At 42.4% G+C, this 16,480-nt stretch overlaps 1 protein-coding gene across 1 annotated transcript in view; it reads left to right on the forward strand.

The window, feature by feature from the left end:
- Positions 1-16,480, forward strand: part of LOC139684523 (lipoxygenase homology domain-containing protein 1-like) — a 53,816-nt gene that overhangs the window by 4,645 nt on the left and 32,691 nt on the right. Inside the window, exons 3-4 of the mRNA XM_071580559.1 lie at positions 9,866-9,993; positions 14,242-14,359. Of these exons, the coding sequence (XP_071436660.1) occupies positions 9,866-9,993; positions 14,242-14,359 (246 nt within the window). The remainder of the gene's footprint in view (positions 1-9,865; positions 9,994-14,241; positions 14,360-16,480) is intronic.

Here is a 16,480-nt window from a genome sequence, read left to right on the forward strand (position 1 = left end):
GTGAGTGCAGCACGAGTTCTGGGGGTATATGAAATACATGGCCAAAGAAAGTGCATGTTCCTCTTGTTCTTAGCAGTGAAGGAGAGGCTCTTGGGTCTAAAAGGAACATAAACAGAGATATGCTAATGAGATTTCAGGTATGTCTGAACCTGAAAATAAGTATGCTTCACGTTGCACAAACCCAGGATTCTTGTGAGGCAGAAGATAACTGAGAATTATGAAGACATTTTAACATGTTTCAGTTTTGTACCATCTCTGGCACTGTTTTTTCTTACTAAACCCCTTTTATTGACAGATTCAGTGAAGGTTCCCAGGATGCAATTCTTCTTCAGTCATTTTCCTTGATTTTTTCACTACTTCCAGTTGGATTTCATAAATTGTGCCTGTAGTGAGAAATACATTTTGTGTAATTTTCGAGCTAAACATGAAAATTGTTTTCACAGCTTGGAGGACCCAGGCTTAGAGAAGAAAATTAATCATCATTTGTTAGTAACATGCACTAACAGATTTTGGTACAGGAACCATTCTTTCTGTAATGGCTCAGGGAGGCACAATTTTCATAGGCTTTCCATTGTTGAGCTTAAGCTTCATAGGAATATTCCAGAGTGTTTACGTACACCATTCTTACTTCATATGGCAATTCTGTCTCATGAAAGCTTACTCCAACCCCTTGAGGGCTGAAACCCACATCTGAGGACTTCAGGAGCCTATTTAATTTAATTTTTTCCCCATGCCCTCTGTGGAAGTAAACTGACCAGCTGATGTGTGTGCTTGTATATTTGGGATGAGACTAGGGAAAAAATACAAAGAGAGACATCCTAACTAATTGGAATATCTTTGCAGTTGCAAATCCTGCTGTAGTGGCTGACAGACTGAGACACTCACCTTTCATTCAAGGAATGAATTCTGACACCTTGAGAAGTCTCCTTATTAGATTTGAGTTTATTATCAAGCCATTTTCTTAATGCACTCCAAGTGCCTGGTTATTATGAGCATTAGTGGCGCTTTCTATCTAGCCCATCTTGAGGTCAAACTTTGACAGTGAATCAAGTGTATAAATCCTTCTCTTCCAGATTGTGTGCATGTGGAAACAGCCATGGGCTGGGACAGAGAGGGAGGAAAGACATACCGCAGTGCCAGAAAGACAGGAAGAGCAGGCTGAAGAAAGAAATAGCTAGAGATGTTGGAAGACAGTGAGTAGGGTGAGGAAGGGATAGAGAATAGAAGAGTAGAAGCAGACACACTGAAATAGGCAGGGACAATGCAAAAATTAACTTGAAAAGGAATACAAATGGGAAAGAAGATAAAAGGTTGCAAATCAGATGTGGAGAGCTAGAAAAAGAAATAACGTATATTTTTCAAGCTGGTTGTTGCTCTTCTGCATTCTTTCACCCCCCTCCTCAGTGATCTCACCAGTCTGCTGCCTCACTCCTTGGTCACTTTTCCCTTTCTGTTTGTAGCCTCCCAGCTCGTGGCTGGAGGAGCCATCTGCTCCTGGCCTTCTGCCCTCCTTCACGCAGTGCCCTCTGCTTGGAAGGTTCCTTCTTGCTGATCCATGTCCCAGCAATGATATCGATGTGCCAGTCTGCCATGGTTGCCATGGAATCCATCCGCATTTTCCTTGTAGAAAATTGCAGTGTTCAGGGACATTGCAGAAAATTGCTAGTTATCTACTTGGGAAAAGTGAGGAACAGTTCGTTCTTAAATTTGGCATTTGTCTGCTTCTGTAGAAGGTGAAAAGTTCTGAATATGAGTTACCATGTGAAAATAGCATAGTGAGAGGATTAGGTTTCCAGGAGTGCTCTCTATAACCCAGACAGCAGACTGTACCATTTAGTAGAATTTCAGGATTTGCAACGTGATGCCACTTCTAGTTTGGTACTATTCTCCTGCAAATACACTCCAGTGAAAGCAGAAACAGCAGAACATGAAGTCATTTGATAGGGGCCCATTTATACCTGTCTTGTAAGCCTACAGATATTTACTGCTGGTGTAGACATATTGACATGAAAATAAATAACACTGGTTATTTGGTGTAGACACTTTATACAGTGTTTTCAAAACAAGTTTCAATATTTCTCCTCCTAATGAATGAAAGTATCTCTGTTCCTAGACTGCTGTTGCTGCAGAGAGACACAGGTATGTCCAGGACAGCCCTGCATTGGTTTACTTTTATAAACCTCTTCTGATTCAGAGCCTTTCCGCATCACGAACACACACTGAAATCAAGGATATACAAATGAAAGTCCAATCCTTCGGTGACTAGGGACCTGACCCTCAGGTCTCTGTAGTATTCTCTGATCCTTTCAGAATAAGTAGGAAATCCATTTGGGGAATACCTTTTCCTTCCTTCTTTCCACAAAAAAATTCTCTCACATTTTGCCATTGAGTTAGGTTTCTATGTGATTGTGAGCTGCTCAGTACAAACTCTGCACCTTAGTGATGTGAAGTACTCAGCAGCCCCTGTGAGGTACTCTGCAGTCTCTGTGAATTACTCTACAGTCTCTCAAGGACAGTAGAAACAAATTACAACGGTTTTCAAACAGCCCAAGGATATACCTGCCTTTGAAATTCTGTCATTCTTATTTAATTCAAACATCTCATCCCAAACAACTTGTTATGATATTGGTATGTACATCCAGGCTACACTGCTGGTATGGCCATGACTTGAGATCACTCATTGTATTGTCATAATCTGTCTAAAGGTTTTCCTGGAACTGAAGGTAAATCCTGGTGCTGCGCTCTGAAAGTTCAACCATAAGTAAGACTTGGAACTGGCTGAATTTATGCCAGAATTTACAACGGTTTTCTTGAGGTTCTTGGAAATCTGCTTGTGCACAGGTTCTCCAAGACAGCTGGATGCAAAGGATATTTTGTTCTGGCCAGTCACAGACACCAAAGCAGTTCAAGTTTTATGTAGAAATCCGGTATCTAGAAATGTCTTGATATGACGCTTTACACAGAGAAACTGTCCTATCCCTGGAATTGTTCATGTCCAGGTTGGACTGGGCTTGGTGCCTCCTGGACTAGTGAAAGGTGTCCCTGCCCATGGCAGGGAGTTGGAACTGGATGATCTTTAAGGTCCCTTCCAGGCCAAAGCATTCTGGAATTTTGTGACTTAGGCAGTGTGCAATAAACCCAAAAGATCAGCAAATTCTAATAGGCTCATTGGGATTTTCCCTCTAGCTGCTTTGTCTGTCTCTGCTTAACTGCAGAACCATGGTCCTGAACTTTCCACACTGCTTCATCCATGCCATGCTACAACATATCTCTAGACTAGAGGATGCATGTAGACTCCTAGAGACGCTTTGAGTTTGGAGAAGCCCAGCCAAACTGGCAGAGAGGGAATGGGAAGGCAAGTGTCATATTCCCATTCACCTCACATCCCAAGAATTGGAGGATTAATGCATCCATTGTAGACTTGAATTTCCCTAGTGGTTAGCTCTAATTTTCTGCAGCTGCACAGACATTAGTATAGCAATAATACTCCTAATAACAGTGATGGCTGAGACAGTCAGATAAAAAAGATAATTGTTTTTTGGGGAAAAAAAAGAAGATATCACAGACGTATCACCCTAGATGAATCTGTTATTAAAAATTATTTTCTGAGACACCTTAAATAATACACTAATAATTTAAAAACAAAAACCAGCTAGAACTATGGACTTCATTTTGCTAGTAGTGACACAAGCAACACTTGCTCTGAAAAGTGGGTGTAGGTCTTTTATTCAACCTTTTATGTGCCGGTAGCTCATTTCAATGACTGTCTGACTGAGATTTGTACATCATCTGGGATACATAACTTTGCTTCTGAGTCTTCCCTAGGATGAACTGCCCATCTTCTTTAAGAAGGACATTCAGTTTCTTGGAGAAATTTGCACCGTTGTCATTCTTTTGCTCATGATAAACCTGTAGCAACTACTTATTGCTCTTCATGGCCCTTGCCAGATTCAGCTCCATGTGGGCTTTGGCTTTCCCAGACTCATCCCTGCACAATTGTGCAGTGTCTCTATTTCTCCAGGTCCTCTGTTTGAGCTACTAAGCTCTAACAGGCTTCCTTTATCCACCTAAATTTTTTCAGGAGCTCAGTGTTCATCCATGCAGGCTTGTGTCTGCTCTAGAGTGACTTCATGCTCTCTAGGGTGAATCATTCTTGAGTCTAGAGGAGGTGGTCCTTGAAAATCAACTCGGTACAGCTGGAAGTTTTCTCCTGTATAAACATGGAGCCTTTGCCATCTAAGCAGATAGGAAGCAGAGAAACAGCCTCATACATATAGCTGCCTTATATGTGGATTGGGAAGGGAAGGAGTGTTGAATAACATATGTGGGTGTTTGCTGAGCTACATCTTTCCTCTTGGCTATGAAGCTTTGGATAGTCACTTCAAAAGTGTGGTAACAGCAGTGGAAGGGCTTGTAAGGGTCGAGAAATGGATCTGCTGACAACTGGAAATGAGCAGATAGAGCCCAGTGGAGCAGGAGCAGGATGGTGAAAGACTGGGCATGTTTTCATGTAGGTCAGGCGAGCCTTCCTTGCTTTTTTTTGGAACTGGAAGTGTCCTGTGTTCCCCCAGGCTCTCAGAAGCTAATGGCCTGAGCTTCCTTGCCTACATCAGCCACCACTTACACTGACATCTTGCCTGTTGGACAGCAATGGCATTATTCCAGAGCTCCCTCAAACCTTCCAGTACCAGGAAGCCAGAGAGGGACTCTTTGTCAGGATCTGTAGTGACAGGACACAGGGTAATGAGTAAAATTGAAAGAGAGGAAATTTATATTAAATAAGAAGAAATTTTTTACTATGAGGGAGGTAAGATACTGACACAGGTTTCCCAGGGAGGTTGTGGATGCCCCATTCCTGGCAGTGCTCAAAGCCATGTTGGATAAGGCCTTGAGCAATTGGGTCTAGTGGGAGGTGTCCCTGCACATGGCAGGGGGGCATTTGGCTTACTTGGTTTTTGAGATCCATTCCAACCATTAACATTCTGTGATTCCACTGTGGAAGTGGTTTGTGTGATGGAATACACAGGCTCTTAGTCCTCCATCGCTGGTTAAATCACCCGACCAGAGTGTCTCCTCCAAAGACACCCCTTTAACCAGGAGGTGTTTTCCCTCTGACTCCCACAGGTGGGGCATGATGGTGCTACACCTGAGAGCTGCTGGCTGATGGAAGAGCTCACCATCGTAGTGCCCACCAAGGGCGTCATGTACAACTTTGTCTGTAAGTGTTGGCTGGCCAGAGACAAAGGTGATGGGCTCACCTCGCGAATCCTCAACATCCTGGATGCAGAATGTGTCAACATTGGCATCAAGGTAGGCACCAGGCTCACCTCGTATCTTTAGCTGCTGCAGGGACATTTGTGTCAGCAGCTCTCAAACCTTGACTCCTGCAAGTGGCTTGAGCCTTTGCTCTCCTTTTCTATGTTGTTTCTTTAGCAAAATCATTAGGCATGGTTTAGAATTGTTACTACTTGAAGCTGTATTAAGGCTGGAGGGATGCAGCCATGGTGTGGATGGGAGTGCAGAGCAGGTACTACAAAGTTCAGTAGCATGTCCTTGTTTTGTCAACACACCTGGAGCATCAACTGCATCACCTGGTGCCCATAGGGTGGGAGCAGCTGCAAGCTGCAAGAAATGCTTCCAACTCATCATATTAGAGTAGTGGAAATATTTTAATTATATTATATGTGTGTGTGTGTGTATAAATAAATATTTTTATCTTTTATTATTTAATTATATATAAATTATATTGTAATATTTTAGTCTCTTCATAGTGTGGCTTCACATTGGATTTTCTAATAGGGGGTAGGGAAACTGAATCCAGTTAGAAACTAATAATTATTGGAAGTTGTTGAAACATGGAGATATTTGTAAGCTTGATCTTTGAAAAGAATAACTGATTCAAGTTGAATAAGTAATGAAAAGAAACTCTGTAGTCTTTTCATCCATATATATGAATTTTGAAGTAATATCTGCTATAGCATATTTCAACCAAGTACAATTTGGAAAGCTGAGCTATGCTGATTTTTGATGTGAGATTTATGACAGAAATAAGACTCTGGATGAATGTGACAGTAATACCGTGTTTAATACCTGTATAGCAATTTAAAATCTCTATAGAGGTGCTTCTATTTACAGTCAGGCTACACTTTCAAAGTACATTAATTTTTCTTTATGCTGCTCTTGCTTCTCAAGCTAAAGATATTCTCCTGAAATCATTCCTGTTCCCTAGACACCCAAAAACTTGATAACATTTTTAGCATCTGTGAAAGATTCAACAAATCAACGCAGATTTCAGTGGTGGAATTGACCTAAGAGGGAAAAAAAACCTCCCTGACACTGAATACCAAGGTCGAAACCAATCTCATAAAAATGTCTCATCTGTCATTTAACCCTGTGGATAAGGTTTTCAAACTCCTGTTAGTGACCTGATGGCTTGCCTGTGCATTGAGGTGGATGTTAATGAGGAGTTATGTTCAATCTTCCTTTAAAAGGACAATCGTGAATATTTATTTTCATAAGCATGCCAAAAATAGACACATCTAACTACAATTTTTTTTCTATGATGTTGGGCCAGAAACTTGCTGAAAAGCTTGAAAGAAATACAAGGAGATGCCTGGGATATGAAATCAGAAGTGAGCATTTGAGGTTCTGACCAGTGTCCTACTAGAGGGAATTTGGGACTGTTCCCTCATAAATATCTGTAGTTAGAAACTGAGTCTAACAGGGTTCTTTAGACTTCAAAGACAACTAATATGTTTAGAATCTTTGGGAAAATTAATAGGTGTTTCGTTTTAATTTTGCTTTCCTGACTCTTGTGTAGCCATACATACCCATTTTGACTGAATTTCCTTCTTGGCTTGATATTCCCTCTTTTTTGCTTTAAATTGAGTATTTGCCCTCCCATACCTAGAGAAATTACTCGATGTCCACCACAGTCATTATGAGCCTTTAACGCATCTATAAAACAGTTTTTCTTCTCCTTCCTATAGTTTTTCTTCTCCTTCCTGATTTAAAATGTGTGCAGATGAAGATGTGATGGACAGGTTACTCAGGATCAAACATGAAAAATATTTTTTTATTATGTTATTCCTTTGCACTCTTTATTTATGTGACAGTCACAATTCAGGCCAGTAAAACTGGCAGTGCACTATATGAAATATGCTTTGTTGGAGCTGCTTTTTGATATTCTTTCACTTCTTAAATCCAGAAGTCTTGTTACCATAGCTATGATCTTGAAAGCATCTAAGTGGCCTAAAAATCTTAATTGCCCTGACAGCCACTGAGACTTGCACATTTTTGACATGTTTATTCCGAGCCTTATTATTCCCATGTCGCAAGAAAAGAACAAAATTAGGCTAATAAGGTGAAAATGATACAAAACATCTTTTCACAAATTGGCATGGCTTCAGAGCATGAGGTCTGGGAACACTCTGTGTTCAATGCAGCAGTGAGAGAATAGGATATCTGCATTTTTATGCCTTAGAGAGTGTTCCAATGTACAGACTTCAAAACTATTAGTGATCTTGGACTAGATGTTGTCCAGATGAACACTGAACACTTAGGGGAAACATTTTGCAGTCGAGAAAAAGAAGCAATTGTGCCTTTGGGAGATGGTTTGTTTGTTGTTTGTTTGTTGTGGTTTTTTTTTTTTTTAATTAGCAAGATTTTGATTCGTTACAGGGGTCTAGAGTGCTGGGAGGTGACCTGGAGGAGATGCCAGTAGCAGAGGGTTGGAGACCCAGACACTGATATGATGGTTGTGACTCCGTTGAGCAGTTTAAGAGGTCTTGATTGCTGCTGTTGCAATAGGATAGGTGATTGATGCCGAAAGGGTTTTTGTTCTGATTTTCACATTTTGTAGATTTTAGGAACACAGTAGTTGTAGATTTTTAGAGGGTTAATATTTCTAACAGTTTAAGTTTAATGCCTTTCTATCACTACCCCTGTCCCAGAACAGGGAGCTCAAATTCCTTTAGTTAAGTAATCTTGTTTAGACTCCTTTCCAAGGTAAAGAGCTGAAGGATATCAGAAGGCCTACAGAATGAAACATAAACATAGGTCAGAGTGACCCAAAAGCCAGAATTGGATGAACTCCAAGAGACCTTTGTGTGCCTGAGGAAGAAGAGCTGATGAAGACAGAGGGTCCTGACGACCCCAGACCCAATTCCAGGGGGTTGGACCAGGGGGTGGGACTGGGGCTGGACTGAGAAATGTGTAAAGCAATGATTGGAGGGATCTTATTATAAAAGCCATAGAAACAAGAACTGAGACACATGCATGTCATCATGTATTCCTGTGGGCTGTAGGCCCTGTGATATTAAAGGACCTTTACTTTTTATCTTACCCTACACTAACGTGGCTCGAAGTCCTGTTTTTTGGGGGAAGGGTCATTCACGGCATCATGATAATGGTTTAGAACTGAGGGATGGTCAAGTTAGATTAGATATAAGGAAGAAAATTTTTGTGCTGAGGGTGGTGAGACACTGGCAGTTTGCTCAGTGGCATGGTGGGTACGTCATCCCTGTAAGTGTCCAAGACCAGGTTGGATAGGGCTTGGAGCAACCTGGGACAGTGGAAGGTATCCCTGCCCATAGCAGGGGGGTGGAATTAGATGACCTTTAAAGGTCCCTTCCAATGCAAACCACCTGACAATTCTATGATTGTTATGTTTGCCACAATGAATGTGTCTCTTTCTGAGTGTATGTAGACTGAGAAAATCTGCAGAAAAAGCCACAGATGATGCAAAGACCAAGGTCCCGTATAAGTTTCAATCTCAAACGTTTCCTCTGAGAGGCAAGGTGTGGAGGGAAAGCAAGAAGCTGCGTTGTAGCCTTTTCTGAAAAACAAGTAGATCTCCAGCAAAGCCTGTCTACCATTTTGCCCAGGCTTTTGCCTTGTTTAAGGGCAGCTGTTGAAATGAGCCCTTTTTCATGGTATTAAGACCAGATGGAGATGAGACACCATGCAGTCACTCACTTTGCCCCTCCTTTCTTACCCTTGCACCCTTGTGCAATGGGGAGGAGAACTGGAGTAAAACTTGTATGATGAGGTGTGAATGGTCTACTAACTGAAAATAAAGTAAAATACAATAATAATGGTAAATAATTAAAAAGGGGGAAAGTAAGTGATGCACACTGCTCACCACCCACTGACCAATGCCAGACCCTTCCCAAACCCAGATGGCCCCTTCAGGTAACTCTCCCCCGTTTCTATACTAGGCATGACACTCAGTGGTGTGCAATATCCCTTTGGTCAGATCAGGTCACCTATGCCAGCTATGGTCCACCTCAATTTCTTTTGTGCACCTCCCCTGTGACAGAGCATAAGACAAGGAAAAAAAGGTCCTTGACTTAGGATCATAGAATCATAGAATCGATTGGGTTAGGAAAGACCTCTGAGATCATCAAGTCCAACTCTTGGTCCAACTCCAGTCCCTTTACCAGATCATGGCACTCAGTGCCACGGCCAATCTCACTTTAAAAACCTCCAGGGATGGGGAATCCACCCCCTCTCTGGGCAGCCCTTTCCAATCCCTGGGCACTCTCTCTGCAAAGAATTTTTTTCTGATCTCCAACTTCAATTTCCCCTGGCAGAGCTTGAGCCCATCGTGCCCCCTTGTCCTATTGCTGAGTGCCTGGGAGAAGAGACCAACCCCCACCTGGCTAGAACTTCCCTTCAGGTAGTTCTAGACAGTGCTGAGGTCACGAGGATAAACTCCACTTGGCAAAAAACCAACATATCAGAGTATTACCAACACTATTCTCACTTTGAATCCAGAACACAGCACTGTAACAGCTACTGAAAAGAAATAACTCTGCCCTTGTTGAAACCAAGAGACCTTCTGATTGTTTCCAATCCTCACCAGATCCTCTATGAAGTCACAGTTGTGACTGGCGACATCGAAAGTGGTGGTACTGATACAAATATCTTTATGACTGTCTTTGGATCCAATGGGAACACTGAGGAGATGCAGCTGGAAAAAAATGGAGACAGGTACAGTAACCTTTTGGCTAGAAATGGAATGATGACAGATTCTAGTATAAAGTCAAGAAGCACTTGGGTCTTTGATCATGGTTTTACTGAAACACAAAAATTAGTTCCTATTTGCTTTATAGATTCAGAAGTGGCTCCCTTGTAAGTGGTTCTGCAGAGCAGAGGAAAGGAGAGCACTGTGTATCCAGGGAAACCATTATTTGTCTAAGTTTTGTTTAACCTGCCCCTCAGTGGCTTTAGAGGTAGGCATCTTGAACAAAAATATGAAGCCCTGCATTATCTTCAAGAGGAACTGTGGACATTGCAGGAAACCATAGCTGAAATTTCTGCAAAACTTGTCTTTCCTGAAAAAATAAGTGATTTAATTTAAACATTATTTAAGGTGAATGCATGACTAAGTGCACAATGAAAGAAGTACAAACCAGCATGCCCATACCCACCTTGGGAAGTACCTGGGATGGGAAGGCACTGACTGTCGTCCATCTGCTCCTCCCGTTTGCTGAGCTGTCCAGGTGCCAGCCAGCTTGGACCAGAGGCTGCCTGAGGGATGCCAGGACCTAAACTGGTGTGCTGGAGGCCCAGACAAAAAGTGGGCATCTTACCTTGGACTCTGCACCACGCTAGTGTAGTTGCATAGGTTTGGGACTGGATCTGACTTGTCTGCAACAACTTGGGATGACCCATGTCTGCCCAGATGTGGCCAGAGGTGGAAATGGGCTGTGAGCTGCACAGAGTGCTGCACTGCATGCCCTGATTTTACTAAAAAGGTAAAATCTCATGTTTCCTGCAGCACAGACACTATAACACCAATCTGACACCAGGGCTTCTGTAAGTCAAAAAACTCCCAAATGACACCAGCCATCCATTTCTCAGTGCTTCCCTGGTCCTTCCTGACGCCTTCCTTGGTTTGGAAAGCTTTGGTATGCACAAGAATGAACATGGCACTAACCATCTTTTAGAGACAGGCCTCATCACTCTTAAATTTCATTGATTGACTACTTCTGATCTTATTCAGTAAAGCACCTCCAGAGTATCAGAAGAGTGGGAGCTTGTGGGCACACAGTTTGAGCTCTGCTTGCTAAGGTGATGTTGGATAATTGGAGATAAAGTTCCTGCATAGAGGTGTTTGCTCAGGGGATATTTTACTTGCAGCTGTCATAGCAGAGTAGGTGTCTGGACAGGCATGTTCAGCTAAGATTGAAACCTTCATGTGTTTAGTTAATAACAGGCATGAGCCTTGTTTGCTGTGAAAAAAAAAATGTAGCAGAAGTGCTGCTGACAAGAATCTCTGTGAGAAACACAGCTGGGTTGTGCAATAAACTTTAGCTCTTGGCCCTGCTTCCTATCACAGAGAGATATCCAACATATGGGGCAGTGCACTTGGTTTACAAGAGAGTCTGGCCATCAGTGACATCCCACTTCCAAGACCCCGGGCAAGCCCAGACCGGCCTGTTTTCCACTAATTTAATCCCAAACATTCAATTCTAGTAGGTGGGAAAATGGACCACAGCCATTTGTATTTAAAAGTGAAGCAGACTTTCTATTAGCAAACATCAACCAAAAATCTCTAGAGGGAGCCAAGAAATCTGCAACCCTTCAAGAGAGAAGTTGCAGTTTTGCTGCATTTGGCAAGGCAAGTGATATCCCTAAACTACATGGCCCATAAAAAACCCCACGTTTTTATATATGGCTGTGATGGATAATCTCTGTTAGAAGGATATGAAAATGCACTAAAGGAGAAACACAAAGTATCATATGAGTTTTTTGAGTTGTCTTCTGCCAGCAGAAGATAAGTGAAAGGTGTCAAAAACTCATTGGGGCTGGATAAAGAAGAAGGAAGTGTAACACACAGTTATGTGCTGTTCTTTGAGAATGTACTGGCACATCTCTGCTGGCTGGAGGTGCTCTATCACACCTCCAGCTGTACAGAGCTCTTGTCATCTCATTAGTACCCTCTGCAGTGGACATTCATGTCCCCAAATTCACATACTGTTTCCACACCACTGCCATCAGTCTCCATTCAGCTGTTAACAGCACAGGCTTTCCTGGTTCTTGTTCCACGTGGAAATCTCCCCAGCCTTTGCACCAGCAGTGCAGGGATGGGTGAGAGCTGCTGCAACCAAATGGTAAAAGGCACTTCATCTTTATTGGGGCCATCCAGTGCCAACTCACTCACAACAGCTTAGTGCATTACGAAGAACCGCCTGCCTAACCTGCCACAGATTTAAGGCAATTTTTGCTACATTACTGTTATTGCCAAGACCCCTGGGCAATGGAAATATTTATAAGGGCAGGCATGGGTAGGAAAGTCTAATGAAATCTTTCAGATAAATGGTTCAGTGTCCTGGAAAAGGAATAACAGCAGTCAGCTTGTCTGGCTACTTCCCTTCTCAATTTTTTTGAGGCTTATGTTCATCTTAATATAAATTAGGGACAGAAAAAAGCTTTTGGGTCACCCAGTTTGTAACTTTGGCAATTGCTTCCCTCTAGTACAATGACTTCTTGGAAGTAGCCAGTGAATATCAGCATTACAAACTTTAAACAGGGCATGTGTTGAAGATAAATAATGGTTTATTTGGCTAGCAGACATTTTAGCTTAGAGATGCTCAGCCCAGAAAGCATCAGAGTGAGAGATTTCTATGAAGCTTTGTAGATAATAGTGATCATAGAATCACAGGATAATTCAGGCTGGAAGGGTTTACACCTTTTTCTTAAATAGATGTGGAAATCAATCCAGTCCAGGCACAAAAGTACATTCTCTTTCTCATAGTGAGACAGGCTGTCTTGGTATCCAGCACCACAGAAAGACAAATAATGAGAGGGGAGTTTTTCAAATAGCAAACATAACCCTTAATAACTAGAAATGGACTGGGACCAAAACGCCCTGTCCAAATGCCTCTGGGAGTTCAGGGAAAGCAATGTCTGGATGAAAACTGAGAGGCCCGAGCCAACCCCTATTGCTAACATCTGCAGCTATGCAGGCTCAGATAATGGTGAGAGGATAATCACATTCATGCTGCATGGGGTAATCTGAACAGAGGTTGGTAAAGAAATGGTTTTTCTCCATGTTTTAGCACTGCATAGCTATAGAAAGGTGAGTGCATTGACAGGAATGAAATATCATCATTATGAGTAGTCTCTGTTATGGCAGTTCCCACATTTTGCAGAGCTCTTCCCAAATCCCTCTGCAGACTCATTTAACTCCCTCACAAGGAGAGGTTTGCACGGAAAAGGAATCTCAACAGCACAGTGGTCACAGTGGTGCTTGGTAGACCCTGGATTTGGCTGCCTTTCTCCTTAGCAAGAGTTGGATTTCCAAGTCCAAGCCCACAACAGATCTGCCAGAGTATTTGGGGGGCAAACTAGAAGACATACTTGCTCTGAACAAAGTAATATTGAGCCTGAGCAGCACTTTCACTGAAGCAAGGCTTTCCTCCTAGTGCCAGTGATGCCAAGAGGGAGGGAAGGCACAGTCATAGCCAGTGTAATCTTCTTCAGGAAGCATATGTTAGCTGTTTTTTCCCTTTTTCTGCTTTCTGCTGATTGCTATGGATGAGCAGTTCTTACACATCCCTGTGCCTGTACACAGCAGCCAAGCACAGGGTAAAGTCTTTCATGCAACTTTACCCAAACCCACTGTGGTTCTTACCGAAGATAGGGACAGTTTGCAAATCCAGTTTCCCCAAATTCACGAGATTGGGTTTGTGTTCTTTCTAATACAATTTGCCTGTCCTTACTAAACTTAGGTGTTGGGCTCTGACATTCAAGTGCTGTATTTAGATGAGCTGCAGCAACTGCCTCTCTCTGCAGCAAACACAAAGTTTTGTGCTGAGCCTCAGTGAAAGGAGATGAAGCAAAATGATTTTGCCTTCTAGTTGGAACGGGCCAAGGGCAGGCAAGTGGGCAGCTGCCAGGAGGGAGGCAATGTGCAGAAGCCTGACTGTGAGTAGCCATTGTTATGGTTAAAAACAGAGCAGTAATGTATGCTACAAGCTGCCTGGAACAGCTCCAGGTGCCTTGTAGGGGCTTGATTTTCCAGGGGAGGAGGAATCCCTGTCAAATCTGCACTGAGGTGTCTTGCCAACAGCACAGTAGCTGGTGATTGCAACACAGAAAAGCTCAAGTCCAGTAAAGTGCACTCAAACTTTTAATTTGAGGCTGTTGGCATGGTGAGAGTCGCGACATGGACAGAGACGCAACAATGTTGTAAAGCAGCAGGAAACCTCCTCCATCTTTCAATCCCTCCAGGTTTGAACGAGGCCAAGAGGACAGTTTCATTATGGAGATTGCAGATATTGCACCCCTCAGGAAGATGAGGATCCGGACGGATGGGAAGGGGACTCGCCCTCACTGGTTCCTGGAAAGGGTAACTTGCTTCACGTCGCACTTCTCCCACAGCCTGGAGGGTCTCAGTCCTGACAAAGAGGAGAAAGGCTCTGAGTGACTCACTTTTATTAGCTTCCTACCTTTTTTCCCATTTGGTTTCTCATGGTTTTTTCCCTGTAGGAATTGAGTCAAGAAAGAAGAGAGCAAGTGCAAAAGCTGTGTTGTAAAGGTTTTTTTGTTTGTTTGGTTGTTGTTGTTGTTTGTTTGTTTTTTGGTTTTTTTGTGGTAGAATAACCATCCTGGGAAGTGTTCAAAATGCTTCTGGATGTGGCACATGGGAATATGGCTTAGTGGTGACCACTGTGGTTGTGGGTTAATGGGTGGACTCAATGGTCTTGGGCATATTTTCCAACCCAAAAGATTCTATGCTTTTACCACATACTCTGCTGTTTTATCCCACTCTCCCGCTCTGCAAGAAGCTTGGCTTACCCCTGGGACACTTGGAATATTTTCTGGTCCCTGGGCTGTACCCGTAGCCCCTGTAGATCTCTGTCATGCTCTGAACCTGTAGGAGGGCAGATGTCCCTCTGCCAGGTAGGGACAACTAAAGCAGGCCCGAGCTGGGTGGAACAATCCAAATAATCCATTCTTTCAGCTGGATCATCCCAACTCTCCCCTTTCTTCTTCTCTAGCACACAAGCAGGTTTCTTTCTTTTCTTGTTCATACATTTATCTTTTTCATCTTGCATTTTGGATGAAATATGCAAATTGTTTATATTTTTCCCTATTTTTCTACTTTGCACAAAAGTGCAATGCTTGCCTTTATCTTCTCTGCCAAACCACCAAATCCTTATAAGGATCAGCTGTATTCAAGCAGTTCAAAAGTCGTTTGCTTGTTATAGGTCCCTATAATCATATTTCTAAGATAGAGAAGGAGTGAGGTACTGAATCCACACCATCAGATTTCATTAATGCAGAAATACATCTCTGCCATTTTCATTTAGGATGCTTTTTCTTATGTAGATATCCTACTGGATCTCTGCATCTTGACTTTTTTATAAGAGTATTTTGAGACCCAGCAGCTTAACCTATGGTCAAGAAGAATAATGCAAGATTTTTTAATTGGGTTCTTTATCCTTTTTTTACTAGTCTAAAGCAGTTCTTTTTTTTCCCATAGATAATGTGTTTCCAAACACTGGCCCTAGGTAGCCCCCAGTTCCCAGTGCAGTGATGAATTTCTCTTCACCTTCATTAACATGAGCTAAAAAGCATTCATGTCATTTACTTGCGTATTTCCACTTCTAACTTTTTTCTCAGCAACTGTGGGAGGAGGGGACCTGAAACAGAGGAAATGTAGGACAGATATTAGTAAGAAATTATTTACTGGGAGGGTAGTGAAATACAGATACAGGTTACCCAGGGAAGCTGTGGCTGCTCCAATCATGAGAGTGTCCAAGGCCAGGGTTGATGGGGCTTGGAATGAAATGAGCTTTAAAGCTCCTTTCAATACTTAACATATTTAACATTCTATGATAATGCTTGTGCAGCTTTTCAAAGGATTAGACCTCCAGCATACATCTTTAGAAAAGATGCCACGGACACACAATTTTTCTCTCTGTGCCTAAGAAATAACTCAATCTGTTCTCTGATATGATTCAGGCATTTTGGTCAGACTCCCTTTGTCATTTCTCACATACTTTCCCCTGAGTTTTATAAATCGTATTCTTATAAAATGAAATCAAATAAAGCTAATTCATCCAGAGACATTTCAGGTCTTGCAGTCATGAACCAGGAATAGCTTGAAGGCAAAGGATAGAGGCATCTTTAGCTGCACCTTTGCATCTTCACATTGACTACTCTGTTCAGGCATTCCTGATCCTGCTGGACTGAGCTACTCAAAGCAAGGCTTTCCCAGGACAGTGGGCACAAAGGACTCTCATTTGGACCTACCCAATGAGCTTATAGGTATTTTCCAGCTCTACAGAAGCCACATGTGGAAGATGCACACAAGAACAGGTCTTGAAACCAGACTTGAAAAAGAAGACTTATAAAAGTGAGAGAAAATTATTTTAACATGGGCATATAGGACAAGGGGTAATGATTTTAAATGAAAAGAGGAGGAATTTAGATTAGAAATTAGGAAAACACTCTTGACTGTGAG

This window comes from Pithys albifrons, chromosome Z (assembly GCF_047495875.1).
Source record: "Pithys albifrons albifrons isolate INPA30051 chromosome Z, PitAlb_v1, whole genome shotgun sequence".
NCBI lineage: Eukaryota > Metazoa > Chordata > Aves > Passeriformes > Thamnophilidae > Pithys > Pithys albifrons.